The sequence below is a fragment of the Artemia franciscana genome, unplaced genomic scaffold (genome assembly GCF_032884065.1).
Source record: "Artemia franciscana unplaced genomic scaffold, ASM3288406v1 Scaffold_296, whole genome shotgun sequence".
Lineage (NCBI taxonomy): Eukaryota > Metazoa > Arthropoda > Branchiopoda > Anostraca > Artemiidae > Artemia > Artemia franciscana.
The window spans coordinates 1,645-29,581 of record NW_027063679.1 but is presented as its reverse complement, the minus strand read 5'-3'; the positions used below and the strand labels follow the sequence as shown (position 1 = coordinate 29,581).

The 27,937-nt window shown below is 35.3% G+C and overlaps 1 protein-coding gene across 3 annotated transcripts in view; it reads left to right on the top strand.

The window, feature by feature from the left end:
• LOC136043091 (PRA1 family protein 3-like) overlaps positions 1 to 26,769 on the top strand; it is a 35,330-nt gene extending 8,561 nt beyond the window's left edge. For all 3 annotated transcript variants that reach the window (XM_065728023.1, XM_065728024.1, XM_065728022.1), the window contains exons 2-4: positions 14,075 to 14,277; positions 18,160 to 18,377; positions 26,394 to 26,769. In XM_065728023.1, the coding sequence (XP_065584095.1) occupies positions 14,075 to 14,277; positions 18,160 to 18,377; positions 26,394 to 26,533 (561 nt within the window). In that variant the 3' untranslated portion in view covers positions 26,534 to 26,769. The remainder of the gene's footprint in view (positions 1 to 14,074; positions 14,278 to 18,159; positions 18,378 to 26,393) is intronic.
• Positions 26,770 to 27,937: the final 1,168 nt, after the last annotated feature.

The window sequence follows — 27,937 nt, the reverse complement described above, 5'->3', positions numbered from 1 at the left end:
CCTAAACAAAAGAAAATAGATAATTCTGGACAGTTGATGGTAACACATGGACTTTCCTAAATTTGCCTCAAGTACTAGTAATGAATAACCTATGTCAAATTAGTTCAAAACTGCTCTGCCTTAATAGACTTAGCATAAATAAAGAATTTGAATTCTAAGTAAAACAAGATAGGTAGTCTTGGAAACATAAAGCCATATATAGAACTTTTTGTATCAATGGACAGTAATAGAGCTTAACCAAATTTCCCTATAATTCAAAGATTTAATAAAGAAATAAAACAGGTTAGGACAGAGGAGGGGGCTCCAACCCAAAATAAACAATATAATTTTTTCCCAGGGCAGGACAAATCCCAATTAACCCAGCTACTAAGATCCAAAATGTTGGGATATCATCTCAGTGGGAGTAGTAGTTATTCTGGTTGTACAATTAAGCAAGTTAATATCACATAAGAGTATTAGTTGAGTTCAACTAGTAACTGATCAGACTAGTATAGATTGACTAGATCTTTAAAAATTGAAATGAAAAAGAAATATTAGTGGTTTAGGAATCAATTGGTTTTTCAACCAATGGCATTACTGGTAATTAGCTATACACCTAGCAGTAGAAATCCGACTTTAATAAAAGTGATACATTTTTTAAAATGTCCAGTACTTCTTAAATGGTTATTGTAACCTAATTGTTGTTGTTTGCTATTTTAATGTATATTTTACCTTCCAGGAAAATGCTCAAATACAATTTTGGCCATATTAATATTAGTTTGGTACTTTTTTTTCACTGGTCAGTGTCTGTAACAATGCCCTGGTTAAGATATCTATTTTGGTTATGTATACTAAGCAAGAAAATTCCACAACTGCTTAAGTGATGAAAACAGTATTGGCCGCCCCCTCTTATCACCCAATTTTATAGTGCATAGTATTCATGGAAAGAAGTCATATCACAGGTCTTAGAAAACAGCTCACTAATGAATAAGGCAGGGATATGAAATTTAGGGTTTAATAGAATTGGTCATCTTAGCCATTGAAACTGAAATTTTAAACCATTTACAATTCAGTTACTGGCCAGTGTAATTTTTTGAAGTATTTCCTATTTGATTACAACTATTTTCAGTTCCATTACAAATGTTCTACAATTCAAAGTGGTAAAACACACTAACAGTTTCAATTAACATGTCAAAATTTGACCTTTCAAAAACACAAAATAAAAAAAAATGTTTTGCAGTTGATCTTGTCCTCTGTTAATTCTAAATATTCTCTGCAACACTGAACCTTGTTACTTGGCTATAGGGCTAGGATGCTCAAGTGCTTTCTTCCTAAAGATACTAAAAGTACATGTTTGTCTATGTTTTTTTTTTTACCAGTAGGCCAACAGGTTTATGTCCTCATCAGGTAGCTTTTTGCTCACATATTTTTGAACTCCATCATTGGCTAGTATAGGTTTTGATCTCTTGACACATAAAAACGAAGGATGCTTTGCTGGTGATGGTACACAATCATTTTAAGGGGCTATGTTATTCTTATCTCTGGTTTTGCCCTCACAAATTAAAAAGCACCATGTAAAAAAAAGTGGTTTCATCTGCCCCATCTTCACTGTATCCTCTGGTCTGGATATGAAGATTGAATATTTTCGCAGGGATGAAGTTCTTGTTATGGGTGTAAATTGACCTTCTGTTGTTTGTGGCTATTTTGAATGGATTGGCTAGCTTTTAATCAAACCTAGTCTATGGATAGTTTTCTGGCTTATGTTCAAGTATTATATACCAAAAACCCATCTCTTTAAGGATAGAACAGGTTTCAATTACTGGTCCAAGTAGTTTATGAGAGTGCCATGATATGCTGCATGGTTAATATTTGTTTAAATTTCCTGTTTTTTGTTTTTATTCATTTTTGGGTTTGCTTGTGCTATGCCATATATACTTGCCATGTATATCTTATGAATGCGCATATAATGTTTTTTAAGGCAGATGTTACCTGGAGAGCCTAGATTAATACCTCAATAATACCACCTTTCTTATACAGTGATTTTAATAAGGTTTTCCTGAAATTATAAGGTACTTCATCTTTTTCAAAAATTATATTCATAAATATCAGTAACTTATTTCTAACCTCAGAGCCCTCATTCAAGAAATTCATTTACCACACTATCAGCACCTGGAGCCATATTATTTTTTAATCCTTTTAGTACTGTTGCTGATTCTTCCTCTCAAAACAAGTCTTCCTTCACATCCAAGGTATCACAACCTTTTCCATTCTCCTGTATATCTCTTCCTATAACTGTATCTTGGTTTAGTACATTCTCAAAAATTTTCACCCATGTCTTTCCTTATCACCATATTTGGCCCCCTTGCTATCTTTAACTGAGAAAACTCTGGATTGACACTCCCTCCCAATTTATTAACATGCCAGTACAATATTTTACTATTATGCAGTCTAGCTGCATCTTCTAGATCCTTGGCAATTTTATCCATGGCCTCCACGTCACACCTCCTTAGTTCATATCCTAATGTTTTTTCCACTTTCTGTACATTTCTTTTGTTATCATATGATCTATCACTCAGAGAATTCTTGTACAAACTCCTTCTCTCTATTAGCATGAAAGCTTTTTCTCTAATATTCTTAGCTGGAGGTTTTGTATTAAATAAGGAGGGAAGCAAGGTTGTGTTATATCCCCCTTCATAAGGATCATTTGGATGGACTTTGACTTCAGGAGCACAGGAAAGGTTATGGGAGACCAGGGAATCAAATGGGGGGGGGGAACTCTCCTGGACTTCGATTATGCTGTTGATTTAAGCATCCTAGATGAAACTGTGAGCAAAAGGAATTGACTTTTAGAGTGTTTGCGAGTTCAGGGTGCTAGAATAGGTTTGAAAATTAATGTTAAGAAGACTAAGTCACTAAGGCAAGGAATAAGTGAAAATGAAAAGGTGACACTGGGTAACGAAAAGATTGATAAGGTGGCCAGCTTCACTTACCTTGGTAGTATTATTAGTCAAGACAGTGGGAACAGTGAAGATGTTAAAAACAAAATATCCAAGGCTCACTGTGTTTATTACAGTTTCAAAAAAGTTTGGAAGAATAGAAAGATAAGTCTTCAAACCAAGATTAGAGTACTGGAAGGTACAGCGGTGACCGTGGTCAAATATGGCTCTGAAACATAGGCGCTCTAAAAAGTAAATGAAGATTTACTAGATGTTTTCCAGAGAAATTGCCTACGGACTGTTTCTGGTCACAATACTGACTGTATTTCAAACAGTAGACTGTACAAAAATGTGGTTCAATCCCGCTTTCGATGAAGGAAAGGATTACCGATTGCCGAAGATTGTCTTTTTCGGCCAACCGTCTAGGGCTAAACGGAAAGCAGGTCGTCCTTTTCTGGGATGGGAGGATGTCATAAAGAAAGATTTAAAGGAAATAGGAACTTCCTGGGAGGGAATAAATAGGGAGGCTTTGAATGGGTTGGGAGGGAGGAAGAGCAGGCGTAGCTGTATTGGCCACAGGCGGCTTGGTGCTGGGATGAGTTGTTAGTAGCAGTAGTATTAGTTTTAGTTATAGTTTTCATCTAGAAGAAGAAGAAGGTTTTGATGCTAGTGTGAGAAAGAAAAGTATTGGGACTATAGAATAGTCCCAAGAAGAATCTTACAAACATATTACAAGAAAAGAAGAATAAATTAAAGATTGGGATATTGTCAACCCAGCTGAGAAAGAAGAGGGGAAAATGATCTGAAAATAAAGACACGTGCCTCGAATATCTACAGTTGATTGAAAGTAGCAAACGAATTTTGGCAGTTCCCAGCCTATTGCACTTTCAACTATTTTCCCCCAACTGTTTGTGACTGTTGAGTGGGGTGAAAGCAAAGATAATCCTGATCTTAAGCAATTTAGATATTCACAGTCAGTATCTACTATCCAATATTTTGGTCTCAATGTGGACCCAATCTGCAGTAAACTTAAAAAAATCTAATAATTGGCTTAATCATATGGCTGTTGAACTAGCAACAATATTTGGCAGAAAACATTCTAATTAATTGTCATGTCAACCTTTATTTAATTGGAATAATCATGTGTTTCTTTCCCCAAAGACCACAAGTAGTTAAGTGCCTACACCCATGTTCTAATCCTCTTGCTATTTACAATTTTATTCTCCAGTGAACCATGTTAGACCCAATTATAATCCTTATGATGCACAAGTTACAATGCAAACAACAGTAGTGTTGATATTGTGGATAGATCTATTGATAATCTATCTATCTTCCAGTTCCAGTTCCAAAAGTTGTAGGGAGGTATATGGACTAACAACAAGCCCTTTCACCTCTTTGACTTCTTCTCCTGAAAAACTAGCCACTGGAAGCACTATTCTTCTCCAGTCTGCAAACAATGAATATATGCAATTATGAACAATAATACACTGTTATTGATTGTGGGAAGTGCGAGTACCTGAGCTACCTGTCCCTACATCTGTGAGCTACATCTTCAAGACATTTCAAAAGTAGCCAAGTTAATATTATGGATCAGATAGGCCTTAACTATTTTATTAGATGCTTTAAAATGTGATTGCCAAATCATTGATTTTTTTTTAAAATGCGTACGTGTTTTCCCCCCTTGAATCCCTTAATAAGTCTAAATGTCTTAAATCACATTATTTGAGAATATTACACTCATCTGTATGCTCATTTATTGAATATGCCTGACCTGTTTGGCATCCTTCCATTTGCAAGGAATCGTTGGAAAAAATAAAGACAGTTTAAAATGATACATAGAAAATATCTTTAGTGAAGGCAGGGTGTTTTTTTTATTTCCCTTCTTCAGAGTGCCAGTATAACTAACCTCGAAAAAAGGAGAATAAAAATTTTCTTGCGATTTGTCCATAGTTCTTTCCATAACCCACAGGTAGATTTGTTTTTTCCCGACTATCCCCACCCGTCCCTTAGGCATCATCTCCCTTATTCAGGTTCAACACTATTCCTCCTTTTACTCCCAAAAAACTTTCCATTGCTAGATATAGAAGAACGTTTGTACGAAAAAATCTCTTCTTCCCACCCCTTTACCATTCACTGTCTAAATTTCTTTTTCCTAATTTTACGCATTTCATTTATGTAGTCTGTAGTTTGCTTAGTTCTGTCATTTTTAAACTGATCATTTTATTTATGATATTTTTTTTGCTTGTTAGTTTTTAAAATTGGTTCATTTGTCCGGGATTAGTGTTGCTTTGGTATGGCTCTACTAAAAAATCTTCAAAACATGCCAGCCTCAAGATACAGACCCATATGCAGCCATTTTTAGCACTTCAATAGGTATTTTCATAGGCCCTAATATCTGTGTTGATACTAATACACAAGAAACATCATTACAGACAGATAACAGATAACCGACAGATTTGTGTCTGTTTTTCTTAAACGTTTTCGGGTATAGAAAAAAGAGTACATCTTATTGTGTGCATGATTGATAGCAATTAGAATTTTTTATTTCAGATTTTTGTTATAAAACACCTGTCATTAACTAGTTATATGCTAATATTGTTGCCAGTGGGCACAATTTGAAGGGCTAGACAATCTACCTGTTAGGGTGTTACAGGGGTTTCTTCTCAAGGTGTATGTGAAATCGTAGTTATGGCCTTTGTTTTTAAATTACTCTGATGTGAGGGAGTAAGGGAGACATGATTTGTTAGTTGTAGCCCCCAATATGCCCTATGGCTATACTTATAGAGGGGGCACAGGTTTGACTTTTCCTCCTATATGAATAATCAGTATGTCAAACTACAAATTTGTCGTTATTGGACAGCATCAAGCCATATGAATAACTTTCTATAATTCAGTAATTTGCTCTAATAGATAAGACTCTCAACAGACAGTGTTTAGGGATAGGATTGGAACCTACAACCAAAAGGGTATTTCCATTTGCGAACCAACAAATATAGTTTTCAATGTGGTCCTTTGATGTGGTTTATATGTCAAACTTCACTTGAGTGAATGCGTTCACAAGTATGGGCACCCGTGATGTGGGATATCATTCCTGATTGTTGAAAGAATGCAAATTTATTTAATCTTTGCTTAAATTTATATATTTGAGGCTATGACCATTTTTTATATTTTTTTTTTTATGAAAGAGATATATGGTCTAGGCTACTGTAAATGAATCTGAATCCCATTAATTCAGCAGAAAAAAGTTGTAAAAAAAAAAAAAACCTTTATGGTATCCCTATAACAAAAATTACTCTAAACGTACTATTTGGGCCTGGGGCTGTTGATTTGGAGACAGAAAAGCGGCGAAATGATTTCAGTGCCAGGTTGTGTATGGGGCAGGTAATTGATAAGAGTGAAAATCAGTTGTCAGAGTTAAGGTACTGATGGTTTTAAAAAGCTGGGTATGATATACAGATGAGGAGGGGGATAGCTCTTTTCTAAGTTTGTTCATCAAAACTGCAGTTCAAGCCCTCACACAATGCTATCTGTAGCTCACGTTCAAAGTTGTATTAAACCAATGCTCATCTTCAGTTTCGCCTACAATTTTGCTGAGTTGTCTTTGATCAAGAGTTTATCAACGTCGAAATGTTTCATCTTCCACCATTTGTCTCTATCATTTTTTTATCCATTTTAGGGAAGAGATGTTGGAAGAACTTCCTTGGGATACTATTGAAATGATCTGCCATTATCTAAGCTTGCGTGACTTGTCTCATTTGCGATTGGTCTCCAATTCTTGTCGGGATATTGTAATTAGTTATTATTCAAGAATGAAATTTATTCAAGCTAGCAAACTGAGGTCAACATCCAACAGAACTTTTGAAAAGGAATTAAAATTTGTTTTAAATCATTGTGGAAATCTTCGAGTGGCTATCTTATCAGGATGTAATTTCCTGTCAGATGATGTGGTCATATCTGTATTATCAAGAAACCCAAATCTGAGGGTTTTAGACTTAAGCAACTGTTCTAGGCTGAAGTCTGCTGCATTACAACCATTGGTCAATAAGCTTCAGAATCTTAAGAAACTCTACTTATCCAAGTGTTCATGGGTTACTCCTGGAGTGATTGAATGCATTGCAATGAAAAGACGAGAGTTAGAAGTCCTTGATCTCTCTTCTTGTGTACTGCTGACTGATCAAGCACTTTCTATGTTATTTACAGCTTGTTGTTATTTGGAGGAGGTCAACCTTTCTCATATTCCCTCAGTTAGTGAAAAGACGTTAAATTCTCTAATTTCACACTGTCATAAATTGAAAAAAGTGACATGCCAAAATTGTCAAAACTTGAGTGCAGAATGCAAACAAAAAATTAAGCAATTAGGATTTGAAAGGGGTTTTGTTTGTTACTTTTGAGCCTTTTTTTTATTCCTATGATATGATGCAGATATTGTCTTACTGTGTCTTTAGATGACATTTGAAACTGTGGTTGCTTGTGCAATGGTTTTTGTTTTTGAAAGTCAGTATGTTTATTCAGTCAATTATTTTGTTTATAGATTTATTTTAGTTCCATGAACGGTTATTATAAATTTTTTTATATTTGACTGTGAGAAATCAATAATGTTTTTCCTGGAAGTATAATGTGTAGTTTGTGATAAGCTGTAAGAAGGGTGAAATAGACTTTAAATGAATCACATACATCACCCATAGCCTGTGACAGAGAAGAAGAAGAAGGGAGAGTGGTTCAAAGAACTCCTCCTTTTGGAAAAAATCGAAATCAGAACTTGGAAACACATTTTTTATTTTTATTTCTGACCCCCACCCCTGACCTAGAAAAAAAGGGCCTATGGGGACATTTGATCATAGCATACAAGGCACAGGAAGAATGGATGAGTTTTAGTATAAGCCGTAACAAGTATTTCGCTTTAGATTAATGAAAAATGCTCCAAAATTTGGACATGCAGTCTCAAAACTTTTTTTTTTTAAATATTTGACACTTTTAGCAGACACACTCTTTGCCCCTCACACTAAAAACGTCTTGTATATGTATTTATATAAAATAATTCATAGATATTACTTATTGTTTAGGTGTTCTAAAACAGAAACACTCTAAATTTACTAACAAACAAAAGAATAAGAGGTCTTAAACTAAGCAATAGGCACACTTAAATCTGAACAACATTCTGTTTAAAGTATCCATTTCACGATAATATCTCGCTATGAAAACAAGACCAGAAAAATATGTTTAATGTAACCACTCATTTTTCTGGCTTTTATTTTTTTTTTATTTTAATTTCAATATTTGATACATGTTAAATGAAGATAGGTAAGTGTTTGATGTATAATGTGGGGACGAGCCTATTTGCTAATTTGCAGCTTTTATATAATAAGCACTTCTGTTGATTTGTTTACTGATCCAATATAAATCACTGACTAAGATTTATATGCATGAATACGGATTAGAATTTCAAGAGGATTATTTGAATAGCTATATTTTCAGCGTCGGACAAGTTATCCACAGATTTTCATCTGTCGGGGATTTCATCTGCATTTCGCCAATATGTGAACGTGGGTGATTCGAAAGGCTGGCGAGTATTTGCAAAATTTTTCCAAAGGAGTTGTCTAAGGGTAGTTTTTGGTAATCGTATGACTAACTATATCATACAGTTGGATTTCTGTGAAACATGGTTTGATTCTACTTTCTAGGGGTAAAATAAACAAAAGGTTGACATGGCTATGTCACCTTTTACATATGAAGGACAAAAAATGAACAAAGATAGTACTTTTTGGTCATTGTTCTGAGACGAAAAAGCAGGGCGTCATCCAATGGGGTAGAAAAAATTTCTACCCCATAAGAAAAAATTTAAAAGAAATAGGTATTAAATGGGAGAGGTTAAGCTGTAAAGCTCTCAATAGACTGGGACGGAGGAGGATGTGTAACACCAAGCCACCGGGGTGGCTTGGTGCTGCAGTGATATATTAGTTATAACAGTTGTGGTATTGTAAAAGTCATTAGATCCCTCAAGTCAAAGTCTTTTTGGAGGTCACTCAAGACAATAGTTAGACCGTTTGACTTCTCAAGGCTACTTCACTTAGTATCTATTACGTGCTCAAGGTAAAAAGTTGTAACGGTATGGCCCAGGCTACCAGTTTGTGTTGTGTGAATTCTAGTAGTAATTATAATTTTTGGTCAGTAGCTTAGAAAGTTTTGAAAAGGCTAGTATGAGTATAACATGGTAAAACCATATGGCACTGTAGTAAAAACACTGCTGATAACTTACGTTAGGATTTAGGCAGATGAAAACGAATTTCTTTAAGGTCTACGAAGTTACTCTTGGACAAAAATAAGTAATATATGTTTACTATGTTAAGTAACATATTATTTTCTAAATTATAATTGATGAAACTGGTAAATTTATAACTGGGTATTTTGTAATTTTTTTAATTTTAAATTAAATTAGTGAATTTACACCAAGTTATTTTTTACATATTTTGTAAAATTGCTGAGTTTATAGCAAATAGACTCAGCAATTTAACTAGTGCAAGTTCTACATGAAAATTGGTAAATACATTCTTAAACTAATGGCTCTTCAACTGTCTGAAAGTCTGTTTTTAGATTTCTTTATTATTATCATTGTTTTTCTTTGCTTTTTTTTCTAATGTCTTTTGTGCGTCACACTTTTTTTTGTATTTCTGTTAAACTAATTTTTGAAAGATCACAAAAAAGGTAGTACTTCACTAAAAATAAAGATAATATTTAAAGTGCATGGATCTTTTTTTGCTTCACTATGCTGTTGCTTAAGCTGATTGAAATAGAGACCTTTAAGATTATTTTTGTAATGAAGAAAGCGAGCTTGTAATTTTTTTTCTGAATGTGTTTTTCTTCTTATTTCCTTTTTTATAACGTGGAAAGTATTTGGCTTTTGTTTTTACTAGAACAGAGAGTTTGTTGTTGCATTTTACTGTGTGTCCTAGTTAAATTCTTGGAATAAAATTTCTTATTTATATATCTTAAATGTCTCAAAATAAAAGTGTGTCTTGAAGTTAAACGTTTAGAATGAGTTCAGTAATGTCTAATCTCAAAAACATAAAAGGTTTGCCTTGTATTTAAGGTATCTGAAATCACCCCGTTTGTCAGGGATGTACGCAGGAAGGCGGGGGGTGGGTGGGTGGTTGCAATCACTAAATTTTCTAAAGTTTGGGGCCACTTCTTATACAAATTAACAAATACTTGTTTGTGAAAATGAACGTCCCCCCCAGAAAAAAATTCCGTGTAGATTTAGAAATTTTGCTGTGGGTAAGCACAATCATATATGTTTTTTGGGGGGGGGATTTAGATAGATACTTAAAAGGCAAGGTAATTGAAAAATATAGGAAAATTAGCAAGATATGATGGAATTCTCTGCGTTTTTGTTTGGGGAGGATCATGGGTTGGATGCACTGATACAGTAATAATTGTAAACAAGTTGAATGTAAGGTAAACGCTATTGTTAGTTGGTCTTAAGGAGTAAAAGAAAGGCAATGTGAGACCAGGAAATCAAACGGAGAGGAAAAACTCTCCTGGACTTAGCTTATGCTGATGATTTAAGCATCTTAGATGAAAGTGAGAGAAAAATGAATTAACTTCTAGAGATTTTGGGATTTCCGGGTGCTATTATAGGTTTGAAAATTAATGGTTAGAAGACTTAGTCGCTAAGGCTAGGAATGAGTGAAGATGAAAAGGTGACGTTGGGTAACGAAGAGATTGATCAGGTGGGCAGTTTCACTTACCTTGATGGCATTATTAGTAAAGACGATGGGAGCAGTGAAGATGTTAAAAGTAGAGTAGCCAAGGCTCAGGGTGATTTTTTCACAGCTAAAAAAGTTTGGAAGAATAGGAATGTAAGTCTGCAAACCAAGATTAGAATATTAGAAGCTAGAGTGATGACAAAGATCAACTATGGGTCTGAAGAATGAGTGATCCAAAGCAGGGGGTCCTCGTTTTGGGTCGGAGGACGTCATAAAGAAAGACTTAGAGGAAATAGGAACTTCCTGGGAGAGTGTAAAAAGGGAGGCTTTAAATAAATGGGGATGGAGGAAGAGCGTGCGTAGATATGTTAGCCTCAGGCGACTTGGTGCTGCGGTGAGTTGTTACTACTACTACTAGTAGTAGTAGTAGTAGTAGCAGTTTTAAGTATTTGATTAATATCATTGAGTAGTTTTGGCAGTGGTTCTTAGTAAATTGATGATTAGTGTTATATTGACTATTATGAAACTTTTGATCCTGCTGATTGACAATAGATTTTTGACGTTCTCCATCTGAAGGAAATTTTAAATTTATATTTTGAAGTCATTGATACGACAAGCTTAGCAGATTCTCGTTGGGCTGCGCCATTCGTTAATTATTCTGAATTTCGTCTGGACTTTGTTTTCCATACAATCCTAGAAAAGGCTGGGTGATGGGAGTTGTAAGGTAATGTCTGACTTAGATTATTCAGAGTATATTTGATTAGTTGTGAGCAGTATAGAGGAGTGTAACTATGTTTGCGATTGTCTTTATAAACAAGGCATAAATCTGGGTCTTAAGACAAGTGCAGAAAATACTTCCGGGCAGGGAATGCTGCCTAAGTCATATAGGGGTAAGTGGGTGATTTTCAAAGATCTTATCCATTCAAGTTCAAACAACCTGATACTCCCCTCCAAAAGCCAAGCGGAAAAAATCGGTCAAACAGGTTATTTATTTTATCCACAATACAGACAAAACTGCTGAGTACAAAAAAAATTGAGGTTGAAATATTGAATTGGACATTGAAGTGTTTGGAGACAAAGGACATTGTTTGCGTTCCAAATTGCAGATTATGAGGATTGATACGAACATTATTTGAAGAAATGTCTAAAATTTTCCTATTGAAATTTTTCTATTCCGTAGCTTTCAAATTTCACCTCCTCCTTTTAATTTTTGGGTCAATTTCGTTGTATGGAAGCGATTTGTAATGTGACATACTTATATTCCTAACGTCATTACACCTAACATCAGGGTAATAGAAGGGGAAAATAGTGACTGAAAAAGCGTAAAGATTAGACGAGCAAAAGCTCAACGTGCTTTTATTCGACTTTGAAACGTATATAAGAGCAAAGGGATCTGATTAACTTGGTGTATTCGAGGCAACTACTCTGAGTTTTGTTGAGTATAGTGCAGATGCCCGGGCACTAACAAAAAAGGAAGATATACTAGATTTTTGGGGGATATTTTTAAATGAAAATGTTTGGCATATAGCAAGGTGGCGAATAGTAGCAGTAGTTTCCACCAGTCTACAAAAAAAAAAAAAAAAAAAAAAAAAAAAAAAAAAAAAAAAAAAAAAAAAAAAAAAAAAAAAGCTCTAGATTGTTGCCAAATAAAGCTCCAAGATTGTTAAAAAAAAGCTCTAGATTGTTGCCAAATAATATTGTTGATGTGAATTAACAATATATGTGAAGTTCTGGAAGTTTTGCTACTAAACTATTTTTAGAAGGGTAAAAAAAATTTCGAGCCTAAAAATAAAACTAGTAACATGTCATCTAAAAAACAATCATTTTCATTATAGTATTTTTTTTTAATGAATTTTTTGACAAGAATATGCTTTTGTTATATTCTATTTGTTCGTAATTTTTTTATATATCTATATAATTTTGTATCATTTGTTTGAAATAATATTAACCAATATTCGTTATCAGCTAACAGGACAGCAGAAGCACGTCTTGGAAGAAAGGGTACATCAATTTGACACTCATGATAAAAAATAAAATAATGTGGTTCCATGGAAAATGATATGGTACCCACTAGTACCAAGTAACACACTCTACAAAAAAAAAAAAAAAAAAAAAACAACTGTCTTCAGAGCAATTTAAATTCAAACTCACATACCTGTACGGTTTTGTTTTACCTACTTAGGAATGTAGTTAAAACTGACAAGACCTAAAATTAAATTCAGGCTCTTGAGCAAGGTCTCCACTTAATAAATCTGAAAGAGTAGCAAAAATTCAAAAGAGTGACAACTGGTAATCCTGCGCTTTTTAAAGTTAGTTAATCCATTTATTGAATAGTTGAAAGATAATTCTATCTGTTTTGAAGCATATACAAAGAAATTTATTTTGTTCAGGTATCAAATATGTAAAAAGAAAACGCAGAAAATATTTAAAATAAATGAAAAATGTTGAATGTGGCAAGAAAATTTTTTGTTTTATTTAAATAAATGGGACATCCTGTTTATTCACTGTCGTCCTGGCAGGATTTTCCATTGAAGAATTTTGTCTTTTCTTGAAAAATTGGAATCTCAAACGAAGCACCATAGAGAGTGGTATATTAGCTTAACAAATTTTTTTGACTATCAATATGAAATTGTTTATTTAGAAAAATTTAAGCTTCTATTCAATTTAAATGTGCAAAAGATCATGTGAATTTTGTTGAGAATAAAACAAAAGAAAATAGAAAAGGTGCAGTGTAAAAAATACAAAACAAATCATGATATGAAATAAAAGATTAGACATGGTTTTAGCTGTGATCTGCATTTCTTACAAAATAACAACAACAAAAGTTGTGCTTTGTCTAATGTGGTTTAGAACAAGGATTAAAATGTGAAGAGATATTTGCTTTGTCTTATGGGAGGTAGTGCACGTATTACAACACCAACAATACGATCCTTTCCTAGTCTGTTAAGGTTAAAAAAAAGGGTTAGAATAATAACAATAAAAGTTTCCCTTTGTCTATCAAGGTTTAGAATAAGCATTAGAATAACAACAACAACAAACCTTTGCTGGACTATTGAGGTTATAAGCAGGGATTAGAACAGCGAATTTCTACTTAGAATTAAGGATTAGAACCACAAGAAAAGTTTCGCTTAGTTTCTTGAATAAGGATTAGAGCAAAAGCCACAAAAATTTTCACTTAGTTTGTTTTGGTTAGAACAAGGATTAAAACAGTGCAACAATAGTTTTGCTCTATTTGTCGAGGTTTACACCAATAACAGACACAATTTTGCTCAGTCTGGTGAAATTCAGAACCAGGATTAGACCCACAACAATAAAGATTGGGGTTGTTTTGATATAAAACAATGAATAGTATAACGTCAAAAAAGCTTTGTTATCCTGTTTAAGTTCTCAAGACAGTAATATCTAGATTTGCTAAAGGTAACAGAATCCAAACTAAATTATCTTCTTTTTTTACAGATGTCAAGTTCAGCGACTAAGACTGACAATGGTATTGAATTATCTCCTCTGAGATCCCTGGACGACTTTTTGCTCGAGTCTGCTAGATTTCAAGTACCAAACCTCAAAGACTTTGAGAAATGGGGAAACAGGGTTGTTCAGAACCTTCTCTACTACCAAACAAATTATTTTATGCTAGGGCTTGTGATTTTTACCATTGTAGGGTAAGTTTCTAATCTGTTTGCTTTATTTTTAAGCCCAAGGCCTATATATATATATATATATATATATATATATATATATATATATATATATATATATATATATATATATATATATATATATATATATATATATATATATATATATATATATATATATATATGATTCAATAGCAATAATATGTGTTTTGTGGTTTTTAATTTTTTTTTTTGCCGATATCATTAATGACTAAATTCAAAAGCAATAAGAACCAAAAAGAAAAAGTTTGTAGAAAATTTTCGCCTTTAAAAACGTGTGAATTTACTCTAGGAATTTATATTGACAGCGAAAGATTAGCATTGCAGACAAACAAAGACGACTCCAACTTCTCCGAATTTTTCTATATCATGCGAATTTGCGCTTGTATTAAAAAGAATTGATTTTATAAGAGCTTCTTCTGTTTTCTCTGAAGCCTTAAATGGTTCATTTTGGATTCATATTTTCCACTCTTCGTGAGAGGTTCTTCAGACCAAAAGTGAGGAGAAGCCCATACGTTCCTAGTTTGTATTCCTAATCAAAACCCACTAGCAATAATAGTGTTGTGTTTCTTAATCCCAATTCTTGAATTGGAAGGGCCGTACGTTCTGAGTTCAGCCTTGAAAAGGCCGCACGTTCATAGCTCGTACCCATTAACAAAAGCCACTAGCAATAATAGTACTGTGTTTCTGTATGTTCTGAGATTGGCTGTGAAAAGGCCACACGTTCTTAGCTCATACTCCTAATCAAAAGCCCCTAACAATAATAGTATTGTGTTTCTTAATCCCAATTCTTGAATTGGAAGGGCCGTACGTTCTGAGTTCGGCCTTGAAAAGGCCGCACGTTCATAGCTCGTACCCATTAACAAAAGCCACTAGCAATAATAGTACTTTGTTTCTGTATGTTCTGAGATTGGCTGTGAAAAGGCCACACGTTCTTAGCTCATACTCCTAATCAAAAGTCACTAGCAATAATAGTGGTGTGTTTCTTTATCGAAATCAGTTGATAATACAGTTAATAAATAGAATTCAAAGAGGTCAGATAAACCTAAGTCTAATATGTGACCAGATATACAAAATGGATTGTTCGTATCTGAATTTTCTGTTTTATTTTCAGTTGGGATTTTTAAATCCAGTTGCCTCTTGGCCTTTTTGTGTGAGGCTCTGAGTTTGGTTTAATTGATGCTTTGAGCTCTTTTAATTTTCATTATTTGTTTATTCAGTTTCCTCACTTATATAGATTTTTAACTGACTTGTTAAAAATGATCTACTGTTAAACTCAATGGGGAAAAATATTATCAATGAAAAATAGTTAACAGAATTTCAAGAAGTCTTTTCCAGTAATTAATTTAAATATTAAACTTGCTAAAAGGGAGTTTTTCAAGGAAAAGTAAAGAGTCGTATTAAAACTTAAGAGGAGCAGTAAAAATCCTCAAACAATAAGAAACTAAAATGAACAATTATTTCATACTCGAAACAAGTATTAATTACGACAAATAGAAGTTTGAATACCCTCACCCCAGCTTAATTTCTAAAAGATATTGTGCAATTTGTTTTTTTTTATTGAAAACTACATATGTTTTGAACAGTGTGGTTTAATTTTTCGAAATATAATTGAAAAGTGGAAACAAAATAAGATAACCATAGTATTCAATATGATTGGAAAGAACTGATGAAAATAAACTTAATGTTTCAAATCCATTCATAGAAATTTCCACAATTCAAGATTCTAGATTTTATTCTTTATTTTTTATGTTGTATTTACAAAAAGATAATGGTTTCAGTAGAGTGCAAATGACGCGTTAATCTTTAGAAGGTCTATTGATGGAGGGTAGGGGTTGCAGTAGCCAGTAGCCAACCTTCTGTTTGTAGAATTTCTGTTCGTTTTAATTTTGACTTGACTATTAGTTTGTTGACCCTGTGTTAGAGCAGTGGATTGATCTCTTTTTGGCAATACTAGGCCCAGTGTTTGGCCTCAAGGCTGCTCAACAGACTTGTTACCTGTTTCTGTAAAAATCAAAAAAAGACTCGGGCAGTGACTGGTTTTAAGATTTGTGCAGGGGATTAATTTATGCTTCAACGAATCAAAATTAATCTATTAGATATTGGATATTTGTTTGCTTGTATGATAAATAAAAGGATGTATTGGAAAACTGCAATAGTCTATGTTAATCTACAATCCTAATTAAAATAGGTCATATCAAATAGAAAGTTATTTCTTTTAGTAATATATGCACCAGGGCTCGGCCCTTATTAGTAAGGGGAGTAGGGCTGTCACAGCATTTTGGGCGCATTGCAATCAGGAAGCTCATAATGCAATTTCCTATCAAGGATTGAATATTAGGTGTTGTATGATTAACTTATAAAGTTTCATTAGCATTGCCCCTTACATTTTCTCTATCTCTCACTTTTTATTTTCTCCGTCTCTATGTTATATCTACCTTTCTATCTTTATTTTTTTTTTTAAATTATTTTCCAGTTTTTTGCGTACTTTGATCAGCTCCTCTTCATGGATATACTACTGATTCTGTTCCCTATAAAACAGGATTCGGCTTCTTTTTGTTTTTAAGTAAAGTTTATTGAATAAAGAATTAATTTTTTATTTATATAGATATTATATATGATGCTCCTTAATATATGCCGGGCGGGCTCTTTGAGGGAGAGGTATCATTGGGCTTTCCTGGTGAAGGAGGGGTCGAAAGTTCTTAAGCCGAACTGGCGCGACATGACAATAAACAACCAAGAGAGATAAAACTCTACAGAAAGAAAACTTCAAACGAGACGACGGCCAGTAGAATTGAAAGACTATAACAACGCGGATATTTCGCCTGTGTCCAAACAAGGCGTCTTCAGCACAAGATAGAAAATTAAAAGAAAACTAATCTAAAAACCTAAAACCTAAAACCCAACTTGTAAGCTAAAACCCAACTCTTTTAGACCTAAAAGAGTTGCTGCAATGTTAGCTTACAAGAGGATTATTTCGCAACAGAATAATTAACTAAGTTTCAATTTTCATAATTTTTCCTCAGTTGCTCTTTGATTCTCATTGAAGTAACTCAAATAGCTGCTTTTCCCTACGTGGATAAGTAGCGACAATTGCATTTATTATTATTTGTGGTGGTTTTATTTGTTTTTAGTTTAGTTTTCTTTTTATCTTGTGCTGAGGACGCCTTGTTTGGCTACAGGCGAAATATCCGCGTTGTTTTAGTCTTTCAATTTTACTGGCCGTCGTCTCGTTTGAAGTTTTCTTTTTGTAGAGTTTTATCTCTCTTGGTTGTTTAAGGAGGGGTCAAATTATAAATAAGGTAAATTTTTGGTAATTATCTTTCAAGGTCGATTTGTTACATTGTTCGATTCCTCTATGCACCTATGATGATGTTGTTAATTACTTAATTAGTTTTAAATGAAGTATATATCTTCTCCCTTCCTGATGCTTTTAGTTTTTATTACGTTTTGTGTTGACCTTACCCAGTATGTTAGGCTAATTTCACCCACTATCTTTCATTCGGTGGTGGTGTTGCTGGACTTTCGTATGTGCGTGTAGATTCGTTGAATATCATTGTATATTTATTCTTGGAAATTCTTGTATATATACGTAGATACTCCTTGATGAACACAGGTCTCAGTCTAATGAAGAGAGATGTCAGGGACTTTTATCAAAAGCAAGGGTGAGTGCAGAATACGAACAGGTGGATTTTTAGGCTACTATTTTTCAATATCCTTTTTTATCATTCTTCGGTCTCTTTTTTCTTCTCCTTTATGCAGGTGTGATGATGTTGTAATTTTTTAAAGTATTTTCAAAGGGAATATAAACTTTGTCTTCTTTTAGTATTTAAATATTTTTTGCTGATTTTGCCCAATATATTATAGGGTTATTCATCCAACACAAATGCTTGTGGGACTGATCTCATTCGCTGTTGGCGTTGCTGGATTCTCGTATGCCTCTGACGCGCATTCGCAGATTACATCTTTTAAGCAGTCTCACCCTCTTATTTGTTTGGCTATTTTTCTGGCTGCATTCTATCTTCTATTCCAGTTAGTTGGATCGCTTCTCGTCTTCCTGCTTGGAATCCTGCTTCCTATTGCTGGTAATTATTTTTCATTTTCCCTTTTTTATCTTGACGCTACATTTGTACCTAGACGAATCCAGAGGCAAAACCTTGGATAGATTTTTTTTAAGACAAGGGGAGATTTATGTAAAAAAAAAGAAGAAAATAATATGCACTTAACACCAAGTTCTGGAATTCTATAGATATACATACATAAAAACATGTTGGTTGAAATAATAAAGTTTTGTGCATTATAATTTTTTTTTAGAAATTATTTTGGCAGGAGGAGGGGGGGATCCATTTTCACTGAGGCATTAGTGTCTAGAGTCAAAAACCTAAGATATAATAATTGATTTTTATAAACAAAAAGATAGGGGGGGGGGGGGAGTGAGTAGGTGGGTGACACTTGCCTTTTGTTTTCTTTTTTATGGCACTTGGTATTAACCAAGTGACATATAGCAATCGCAAATTCTGTCGGTCCCGGTTTTGCTACTTTAGGCACTTCCAGGTAAGCTAGGACGATGAAATTTGGCAGGCGTATCAGGGACCGGACCAGATTAAATTAGAAATAGTCTTTTTCCTGATTTGACCATCTGGGGTGGGGGGAGTGGGGGGCCCGTTAATTCGGAAAAAATAGAAAAATAGAAGTATTTTTAACTTACGAACGGTCGATCAGATCTTAATTAAATCTGGTTTTAGAAGGATATCGTGTCTTGGAGCTGTTATCTCAAATCCCGACCGGGTCTGGTGATATTGGGGGGGGGGAGTTGGGAGGGGGAAACCTAAAATCTTGGAAAACACTTTGAGTGGAGGGATCGGGATGAAACTTGGTGGGAAAAATAAGCACAAGTTCTAGATACATGATTGACATAACCGGAACAGATCGGCTCTCTTTGGGGTAGTTGGGGGGGGGGGCGTTAATTGTGAAAAACTAAAAAAAATCAGGTATTTTTAACTTAGGAACGGGTGATCGGATCTCAATGAAATTTGATATTAAGAAGGATATCGTGTCTCAGAGCTCTTATTTAAAATCCCGACCAGCTCTGGTGACATTGGGGGGTGGAGTTGGGAGGGGGAAACCTGAAGCTTGGAAAACACTTAGAGTGGAGGGATCGGGATGAAACTTGGTGGGAAAAATAAGCACAAGTCCTAGATACATGATTGACATAACCGGAACGGATCCGCTCTCTTTGGGGTAGTTTGGGGGGGGGGGTTAATTCTGAAAAATTAGAAAAAATGAGGTATTTTTAACTTACGAACGGGTGATCGGATCTCAATGAAACTTGATATTTAGAAGGATGTCGTGTCTCAAAGCTCTTATTTTAAGTCCCGACCGGATTTGGTGACATTGGGGGGAGTTTGGGGTGGGGGAACCAAAAATGATGGAAAACGTTTAGATTGGAGGGATCGGGATGAAACTTGGTGGGAAAAATAAGCAGAAGTCGTGATTTACATAATTGGAACGGATCCGCTATATTGGGGGGGGGAGGGGGGCTAATTCTGAAAAATTAGAAAAAATGATGTATTTTTAACTTACGAAGAAGTGATCGGGTCTTCATGAAACTTCATATTTAGAAGGACCTCGTAACTCAGATCTCTTATTTTAAATCTCAAACGGATCCAGTGTAATTGGGGGGAGGGCAATTGGGAGGAACCGGAAATCTTAGAAAATACCTAAAGCGAATACCTAGACCGGATCTACTCTCTTTGGTGGATTTGGGGGGGGGGGTAATTTTGAAAATCGAGGTATTTGTAACTTACAAAAGGGTGACCAGATCTTAATGAAATTTGATATTTAGAAGGATCTTGTGCTTTAAAGCTCTAATTTTAAATTCCGACCAAATCCTGTGACATTGGGGGGATTGGAGGGGGAAACCGGAATTCTTGGAAAACGTGATAATTGGGGTATTTTTATCTTACGAATAGATAATCGGATCTTAATGAAATTTGATATTTAGAAGGAATTTATGTCTCAGAGATCTTATTTCACATCCCGACCAGATCTTTTGACATTGGGGGTAGTTGGAAGGGGAAATCTTGGAAAAGACTTTGAGTGGAGGAATCGGGATGAAGCTTGGTGGATAGAATATGCAAATGTCCTTGATACGTGATTGACGGAACCGTACTGGATTGGATCTCTTTGGGGGAGTTGGGGGGAGGGGTTCAGTGATTTGGCGAGTTTGGTCCTTCTGGACGTGCTAGGACGATGAAAATTGGCAGGCGTGTCAGGGAGCTGCATAAATTGACTTGATAAAGTCGTTTTCCCAGATTCGACCATCTGGGGGGCTAAAGGGAGAGGAAAAATTAGAAAAAAATAGGTATTTATAACATACGAGTGGGTGATCGGATCTTAATGAATTTTGATATTTAGAAGGACATCGTGACTCAGAGCTCTTATTTTAAATCCTGACCGGCATTAAGCCTCTTATTTTCCTTTTAAATCAATCTATTTATTCATAGAATTTTGTTACATGCCTAGTCACAAGTGCCATATGAGCTCTTAGCTCTTGTTAAGCATAAATAATTCTAGTTACAAAAAAAGGCTAGAATTAGTTTTGTTTTTAAAGGTTTGGACCTTTCCATACTCAATGAAGCTGACGATGTACTGAATTTAAGTAGAACTGTACTGTCTGTGGAAGAAAGTTTTTCTCTGCTTAGTAGGGAATATGCCGAAATTGGTCTTAATTCTCATGCTTCGAAGAGCGAGGTCCTTGCTTTCGGCAAATCTGTCGGTGATGTTGGATGCGTACAGTTAGGAAATCAGAGTGTTCAATTATCTGCCTGTATTAAGTATCTCTGTCTCCTGATAAGGGATATTTTATAAACGACAAGGGCTCTCCTTATCTTTCATCTAAGTGAGAAACTTCGAAAAGTGTTTGGTGTGCTATTTGCTGTAAAGCTAGTTAGAATAGGCATATTCCTGTCCGTGTGTTCAACGCTTTTGCGATGCCTCATGTCCTCGCTTTGACTCCGTTTTGGAATGTGTTTACGGCTACTGATAAAAAGACTATTAGATCTCTATATTTTCGTTTCGCGAAATTTCTCTTGTGTATACCCCTATGGGCTGGAAACAAAACACTAGTGTCAGCCTACGGGATAACTGAACCACTAACCGTGTTTGAGGAGTGTCGTGGTTGCTAATTTTCTAAGCTTGATATGACAAACAGCCTCCATCCTGCTATGTGTTAGTAAAAATATTTGACTCTAATTTTTGTAGTATATATTTCTTTGTGAGCGTGTTCTTTGTTTTGTTCTTATGGGACTTTTATTTACCAAGTGACATATAGTGATCGCAATTTCTGTCGGCCTCTCTGTCTGTCGGTCCCGGTTTTGCTAGTTTGGGCACTTCCAGATAAGCTAGGACGATGAAATTTGGCAGGCGTATCAGGGACCAGACCAAATTAAATTAGAAATAGTCGTTTCATCGATTCGATCATCTGGGGGTGGGGGGATGGGACGGTTAATTCGGAAAAATTAGAAAAAAGAGTTACTTTTAACTTACGAACGGGTGATCAGATCTTAATTTAATTTGATATTTAGAAGGATATTGTGTCTCAGAGCTTTTATTTTAAATCCCGACCAGATCTGGTGACGTTGGGGGGGCAGTTATGTGGAAAATTAGAAAAATGATGTATTTTTAACTTACGAACGGGTGAGCAGATCTTAATGAAATTTGGTATTTAGAAGGATCTCGTGTCTCAGAGCCCTTATTTTAAATTCTGACTGGAACCGATGATATTGGGGAGAGTTGGAGGGGGAAACCGGAAATCTTGGAAAACGCTTAGAGTGTAGAGATTGGGATGAAACTTGGTGGGAAGAATAAGCACATGTCCTAGATATGCTATTGACATAATCGGACCGGATTCGCTCTCTTTAGGGGAATTGGGGCGATTCGCCAGTTTGGGCACTTCTAGATAAGCTAGAACGATGAAAGTTGGCTGGCGTATCAGGGACCACACTAGATTAAATTAGAAATAGTCTCTTTCCCGATTTGACCATCTGGTGGGGGGGGGGGGCGAGCGAACAAGATAGCTGAGAAGAATTTTATTTGCTGATAAAACCAACGATTGTTTTTCTTAAGTATGGCTTGTGGTCTAGGGGTGTGATTCTCGCTTAGGGTGCGAGAGGTCTCAGTTTTGAATCCCGGAGCACCCCAATTTTTACATGAAGAAGATCTGAAACTAGATACCTGATCAATATAGCGATTGCTGAAAGATGGCAGGCGAATCAGAGACCCTACCAGATTAATTAGAAATAGTCGCTTCCCCGATTTGACTATCTATGGATTGAAAGGGCGGTTAAATTGGAAAAATTAGAAAAAATGAGGTATTTTTAACTTACGAAGGGGTATCAGATCTTAATGAAATTTGATATTTAGAAGGACCTCGTGTCTCAGAGCTCTTATTGTGAATCCCGACCGGATCCGGTGACATTGAGGGGAGTTGGAGGGGGAAACTGGAAATATTGGAAAACGCTTAGAGTGGGGAGATCGTAATGAAACTTGGTGGGAAGAAGCACTTGGCTCTTCGCTCTTCCAACCTCGTCACAAGTACCATATGAGCTCTTGACTCTTGTTTGTTGTTGTTTTTGTCATCTCATCTACTCCATATTGAACCCTTGTGTGGTTTTTTGGTTAATAAAGATTTTGATTGATTGATTGATTGAAATGTTTCCTAGATTAGGGAAATCATCCTTGAACGCCTTGGGAAAAGTAGTCTATGCAGCCTTCTTTGTCATACCTAACGTTTAATTTCAGTAGTTTAACATTTGGACTGAACTATAAATTCATGGATTGTATAAACATGAAACTTTTAATAAAAAAGAAACAGATATTTAATTTTATGGTTGATTACGGAGTGCTTTGCTCTTTTCCCACTCACAAAACCGCTGAATAAAAATAACTGAATAAGTAATGAGTTGTTGATGGTGATGAGTGGGTTAATCAAAATTATGATAATAAACATAGGCCTTCATTGGTCAGACCTTTAAGGGGTGTGAAGAGTTCAGTTTGACAAGGTTGGAAAGCCAAATTGGAAACAGTTCATGTAGGGCACCATTTTTTTATTCTTGTGAGAGAGAAAGAGGGAGGGGGGTCGACAATTCTTTCATTGGTGGGGGGGGGGCAAGACCATATCCAGGGGGTTTGGGAAGTTTGAACCCCTCATCGACATTTTGTCCGTTCGTAAAAACGCTGCAAAAATGCATATAAACAAAATTTTGATGTGTTTTTTTAGCATTTTTTTTAAAGATATGTACCCCTGTCCCCTAAAAAAGACCGCCTCCAGAACAAAAATCCTGGATAAGGCCTTGGAGGAGGGACTTTCCTGTCCATTCCAGTGTTGTCACAACGTCCCTATTTACTGGCTTTTGGCAGAATTTAGGTTATTAGTTGTCGTTTAGGATTCTTCTCTAGCGCAGGTCTTCAAATAGAGGCGCACACACCCTTGGATGGACTGGATTTCTTTGTGTGCTTTCAGAAAGAAATGTTTTTAGACTTATTTAGTATGGTACACTTAAAGAGTAATCGTGAGTTCTGGTTATCCAGCTGAAGGTTAGCATAAGTTTGCCCTCTTGTTTAGCCGAAACAAGTTCTCTGAGTAGGTTGGAATGAGTTGCTATCCCCGTAATTCCCTGGTGGGAATCTCTCCCTGCCCACCTTGGAGGTAGCGTAAATCGTATAACTTTGAAAGACAAGTCTGACGGACGAGTTTTGGTATTTTAGACTGGTTATTTTTGAAATTGAGGGACATGGTTGTTAAAAGCTGATAAAAGTTCTTTTTTTTAATAGGTAAATAATTTTTAATAATTTTATAAACAAATTTAAGAAAATTAAAAAAATATTACTTGGATCAATTTTATTATATTTTTTACCTGTTTTTATATTTTCATTTTGTTTTTAGTAAAAATGGTTAGAATTTTTTTTCTATCATAATCCGATAGAAAAATTAAGGAGAGGTTATAAAAAACGGCTTCGGATTTTTTGGGTATTTCTCTGAAGATTACCGTGTGATGAGGAATGATTTCGTCTTTGAAGCTTAACTTTGTGACAATTTTAGTAGGAATAAATCACTGTCTTTTAGAAAAAAAGATGAGAGCTCACTATTTTCCTAAACCAAACTCTTTTTTTAATCAACATCGCTGCATTTACAAATTTTATGTATACTTAACTTGAAATAAGGTGTGACATTTTTCTCCGGCATTGTATTGGTCAAGCCAAATGAACGCGAATTAATTTGTTACGATTAGGCAATGGGACTATGAGGGGGCAGGTAGGCCAGATCAGCAGTCAAGGTAACAACAAAAAGGTGAATAGCGTTAAATATAAAAATGGAATTACATATGTAATAGGAATTATATATGTGGGATTAATGGTCAGGAATTTTTATTTTATTTTTTGAAGGAAGGGGGTTTTGCTTGGAGGTATGCATTTTTTATGTCTTTAGATACAATTAGTCCCAAAGTAGTTACAACTTATCGTAAAGCTAACCGCAATCAGCTATTTTCAAAATTTGAGCATGTACTATCAATGGAAAGTTAAATTCATGCCGTTTTTGTGTATCGTAATTGATTTAAATGTCAGTTTTCATTCAAGTAAAGTTGTAGCTTTTACGCAGTTGCTTCAAAGAGCGACGAATTGAGTTCTTTTTTTTTGTCAAATCAAAAGTTATAAGGACAAAGAAAAAACTGAATAAAATAACATAAAGCAGAATGACATTAGTTTTTGTCATTCAACTCATTTTTACCCTCAAGGGTTTGTGGTAGTTGTGGTTACTAGACAAGATACTGATATAACCTTTTGTTGCTGTGTTGGCCTGTAGAAATTGCAGCTGCTGTTCTGGCCTACTCGATGGACCTGGATTTTTCCACCCTAGATTTTTCTACTCTTCCCCCTAGGTTTGAACCTTTTGCTGCTGTGTCGGCCTGTAGAGGTTGCAGCTGCCGTTCTGGTCTACTCCATGGACCTAGATTTTTTCACCCTAGATTTTTCTACTCTTCCCCCTAGGTTTGAACCTTTTGCTGCTGTGTTGGCCTGTAGAGGTTGCAGCTGCTGTTCTGGTCTACTCCATGGACCTGGATTTTTCCACCCTAGATTTTTCTACTCTCCCCCCTAGGTTTGAACCTTTTGCTGCTGTGTTGGCCTGTAGAGGTTGCAGCTGCTGTTCTGGTCTACTCCATGGACCTGGATTTTTCCACCCTAGATTTTTCTACTCTTCCCCCTAGGTTTGTACCTTTTGCTGCTGTGTTGGCCTGTAGAGCTTGCAGCTGCTGTTCTGGTCTACTCCATGGACCTGGATTTTTCCACCCTAGACTTTTCTACTCTTCCCCCTAGGTTTGAACCTTTTACTGCTGTGTTGGCCTGTAGAGGTTGCAGCTGCTGTTCTTGTCTACTCCATGGACCTGGATTTTTCCACCCTAGATTTTTATACTCTTCTCCCTAGGTTTTGAACAATACAGCTGTTGTTTTGTCCACTGACAGAAACAATAAATTTCCCCTCTCGCCAATTTTAGAAAAATGCATTTCGCCGTCCACCCCTTTCCTTGTATTTAGGTTAATTGTTGTTATTATTTGTGCCTAAAGTTTTTCAGCCTTCTTCAACCTTATAGCAATGGTCAGTTGAGCTATTTCTTATGGTTGGTTAAATGTGGAAGCAGATAAAATGTGAACCACTATATAGAGGTTGTAATTAAATAAAACAGGAAGCATAAAAATGTTAAATCTTTGCGGGGTATTCCTTGAAATAAGGAAAAATCTCTTAATAGTGCTTGTTGTATAAGTTTTATGTTTTTGCTTAATTTACTTGAGAACTCTGTATAAAGGATACTCAGATTGGAGTATAAAAAGAATTGGGTGGAAAGTAGAGTAGATACGCATGAAGGCTTGGGGCCTTCATGTCCGTACCCCCTTAATTTAAAGTAGTTTAAGATTTTGCCCTGAGCTTCCTACATTTTGTATTATTCGTGAACTTTTGAGTTTTTCGCAAGTAAGCAATTTTTGCTTCTTTTTTTCTCAAATTGTCTATTTCCTGCGGTATATTTATTTACACTATTTTTCAGTATCTTTTGTTCATGCTTCGTTACGGCTTCGAAATTTGAAAAACAAGATTGTTAATAAAATGGAGATGGTTGGATTGAAGAAAACGCCAATGGGGGTCATTCTTGAGACTTTTGGAATTGAATATACTCCGTTTCAGTAAGAAAAATCGGCTGTGAAGATTTTTGTGAAATTTTATTTCTTCTTGAATTGTTTTATTCACCTATATATACAAGTCCTGGACATGACTATTTGTCATTTGTAAAAGATGAAATTTCAAGAGGTAATTTGTACTGCTTCTTTAACCCTGTGAAGTATTGAATTGAAGCCATTTTATTACCTGCTAAACTTGTTTTTGTTTTTTCTTGTTGGAATGTTAATTAAATACTGAAACTAAAATTTTTGTTTTCTTTTTGGAAGCTGATTTAAGAGCGTATCACATATCAAAATTTTTACGGTTTTTCTTGAAACCTTGGATTTCTTTCTTTTGCCTTTGTATCAATTATCAAGTTGTGATAATTTACTTCACGGCCAACTTTGCTTCTCATTATTCTAGATGTCCTGTCGGTCAAACCAGATAAATATCAAGACTTGAAGCTTCCCCGCTAACTGTACGGGGATACTTCTTATTACTCTAGGGAGTAGGTGTTGATATTTTTTGCGTTTATGGTGGCCAGCTTCCTATATGCGGCATTTTGGCTACTTCCCGTGCCAGAAGTCTAAGCACTATCAAACGTTAAATAAGAATCCAGAAAAGTTTACCAGTGGACCAGTCATGAATCCAAATTTTTTGTTTTCTGTGCCGGAGGGATCAATACCGAAAAATCTAGGGAAGGAAATATTAAAAAAGCAGATCTTTTTGTTAATTTGGATAAAAAGTGTCCTATAACTCACGAAATTTTAACCAGCGGGAGAGGTCCAGGCCATGGGGCTGTTTATTCCCCCTAAGCACATCCACTTCATGGACCTTTTTAATTCGTTTTGCAAGTGTTGTAACTTATCTGCTGCAACTTCATCAACAGTATGCAGCCATACGTTGTTAATTTGTGAGATAATTACAGACAGGACAGAATAGGATAGACTATGCATGACGAATTACAAAAACAAATCAAGTGAAGAAAACAAACGCATAAAAAACGAGGATATTATAACCCGCTGTATAAATAAAAGCTAATTAGCTTTTTAGGGCTGTGCTAAAACAATATTTTGTGATTACGCTGCCTGGCGTGATCGCAGATCTTCCAGACCTGGCCTGGCGCAATCTTTTAAACAATATTTTACTATTATGTCGCCATGCGTAATTCCGGATACTCAAGATGTGGCGTAAATCCATCTTACACGTCTTTGGCATTTTATTCTCAACCTCCGTTTCACACTTTCTTAATTCATATTCTAATGCTCTCCCCACTTTCTTTGTATTCCTCTTATTTTAACTTGATCTGTCACTCAAATACTTCTTTTGCAAGCCCCTCTTCTTCTCCACTAAATTGAAAGTTTTTCGGTAAAATCCCTTGCTGAGTTTCCAAGTTTCCTTCCTATGATACCATCTCCTGCTACACAAACTTTT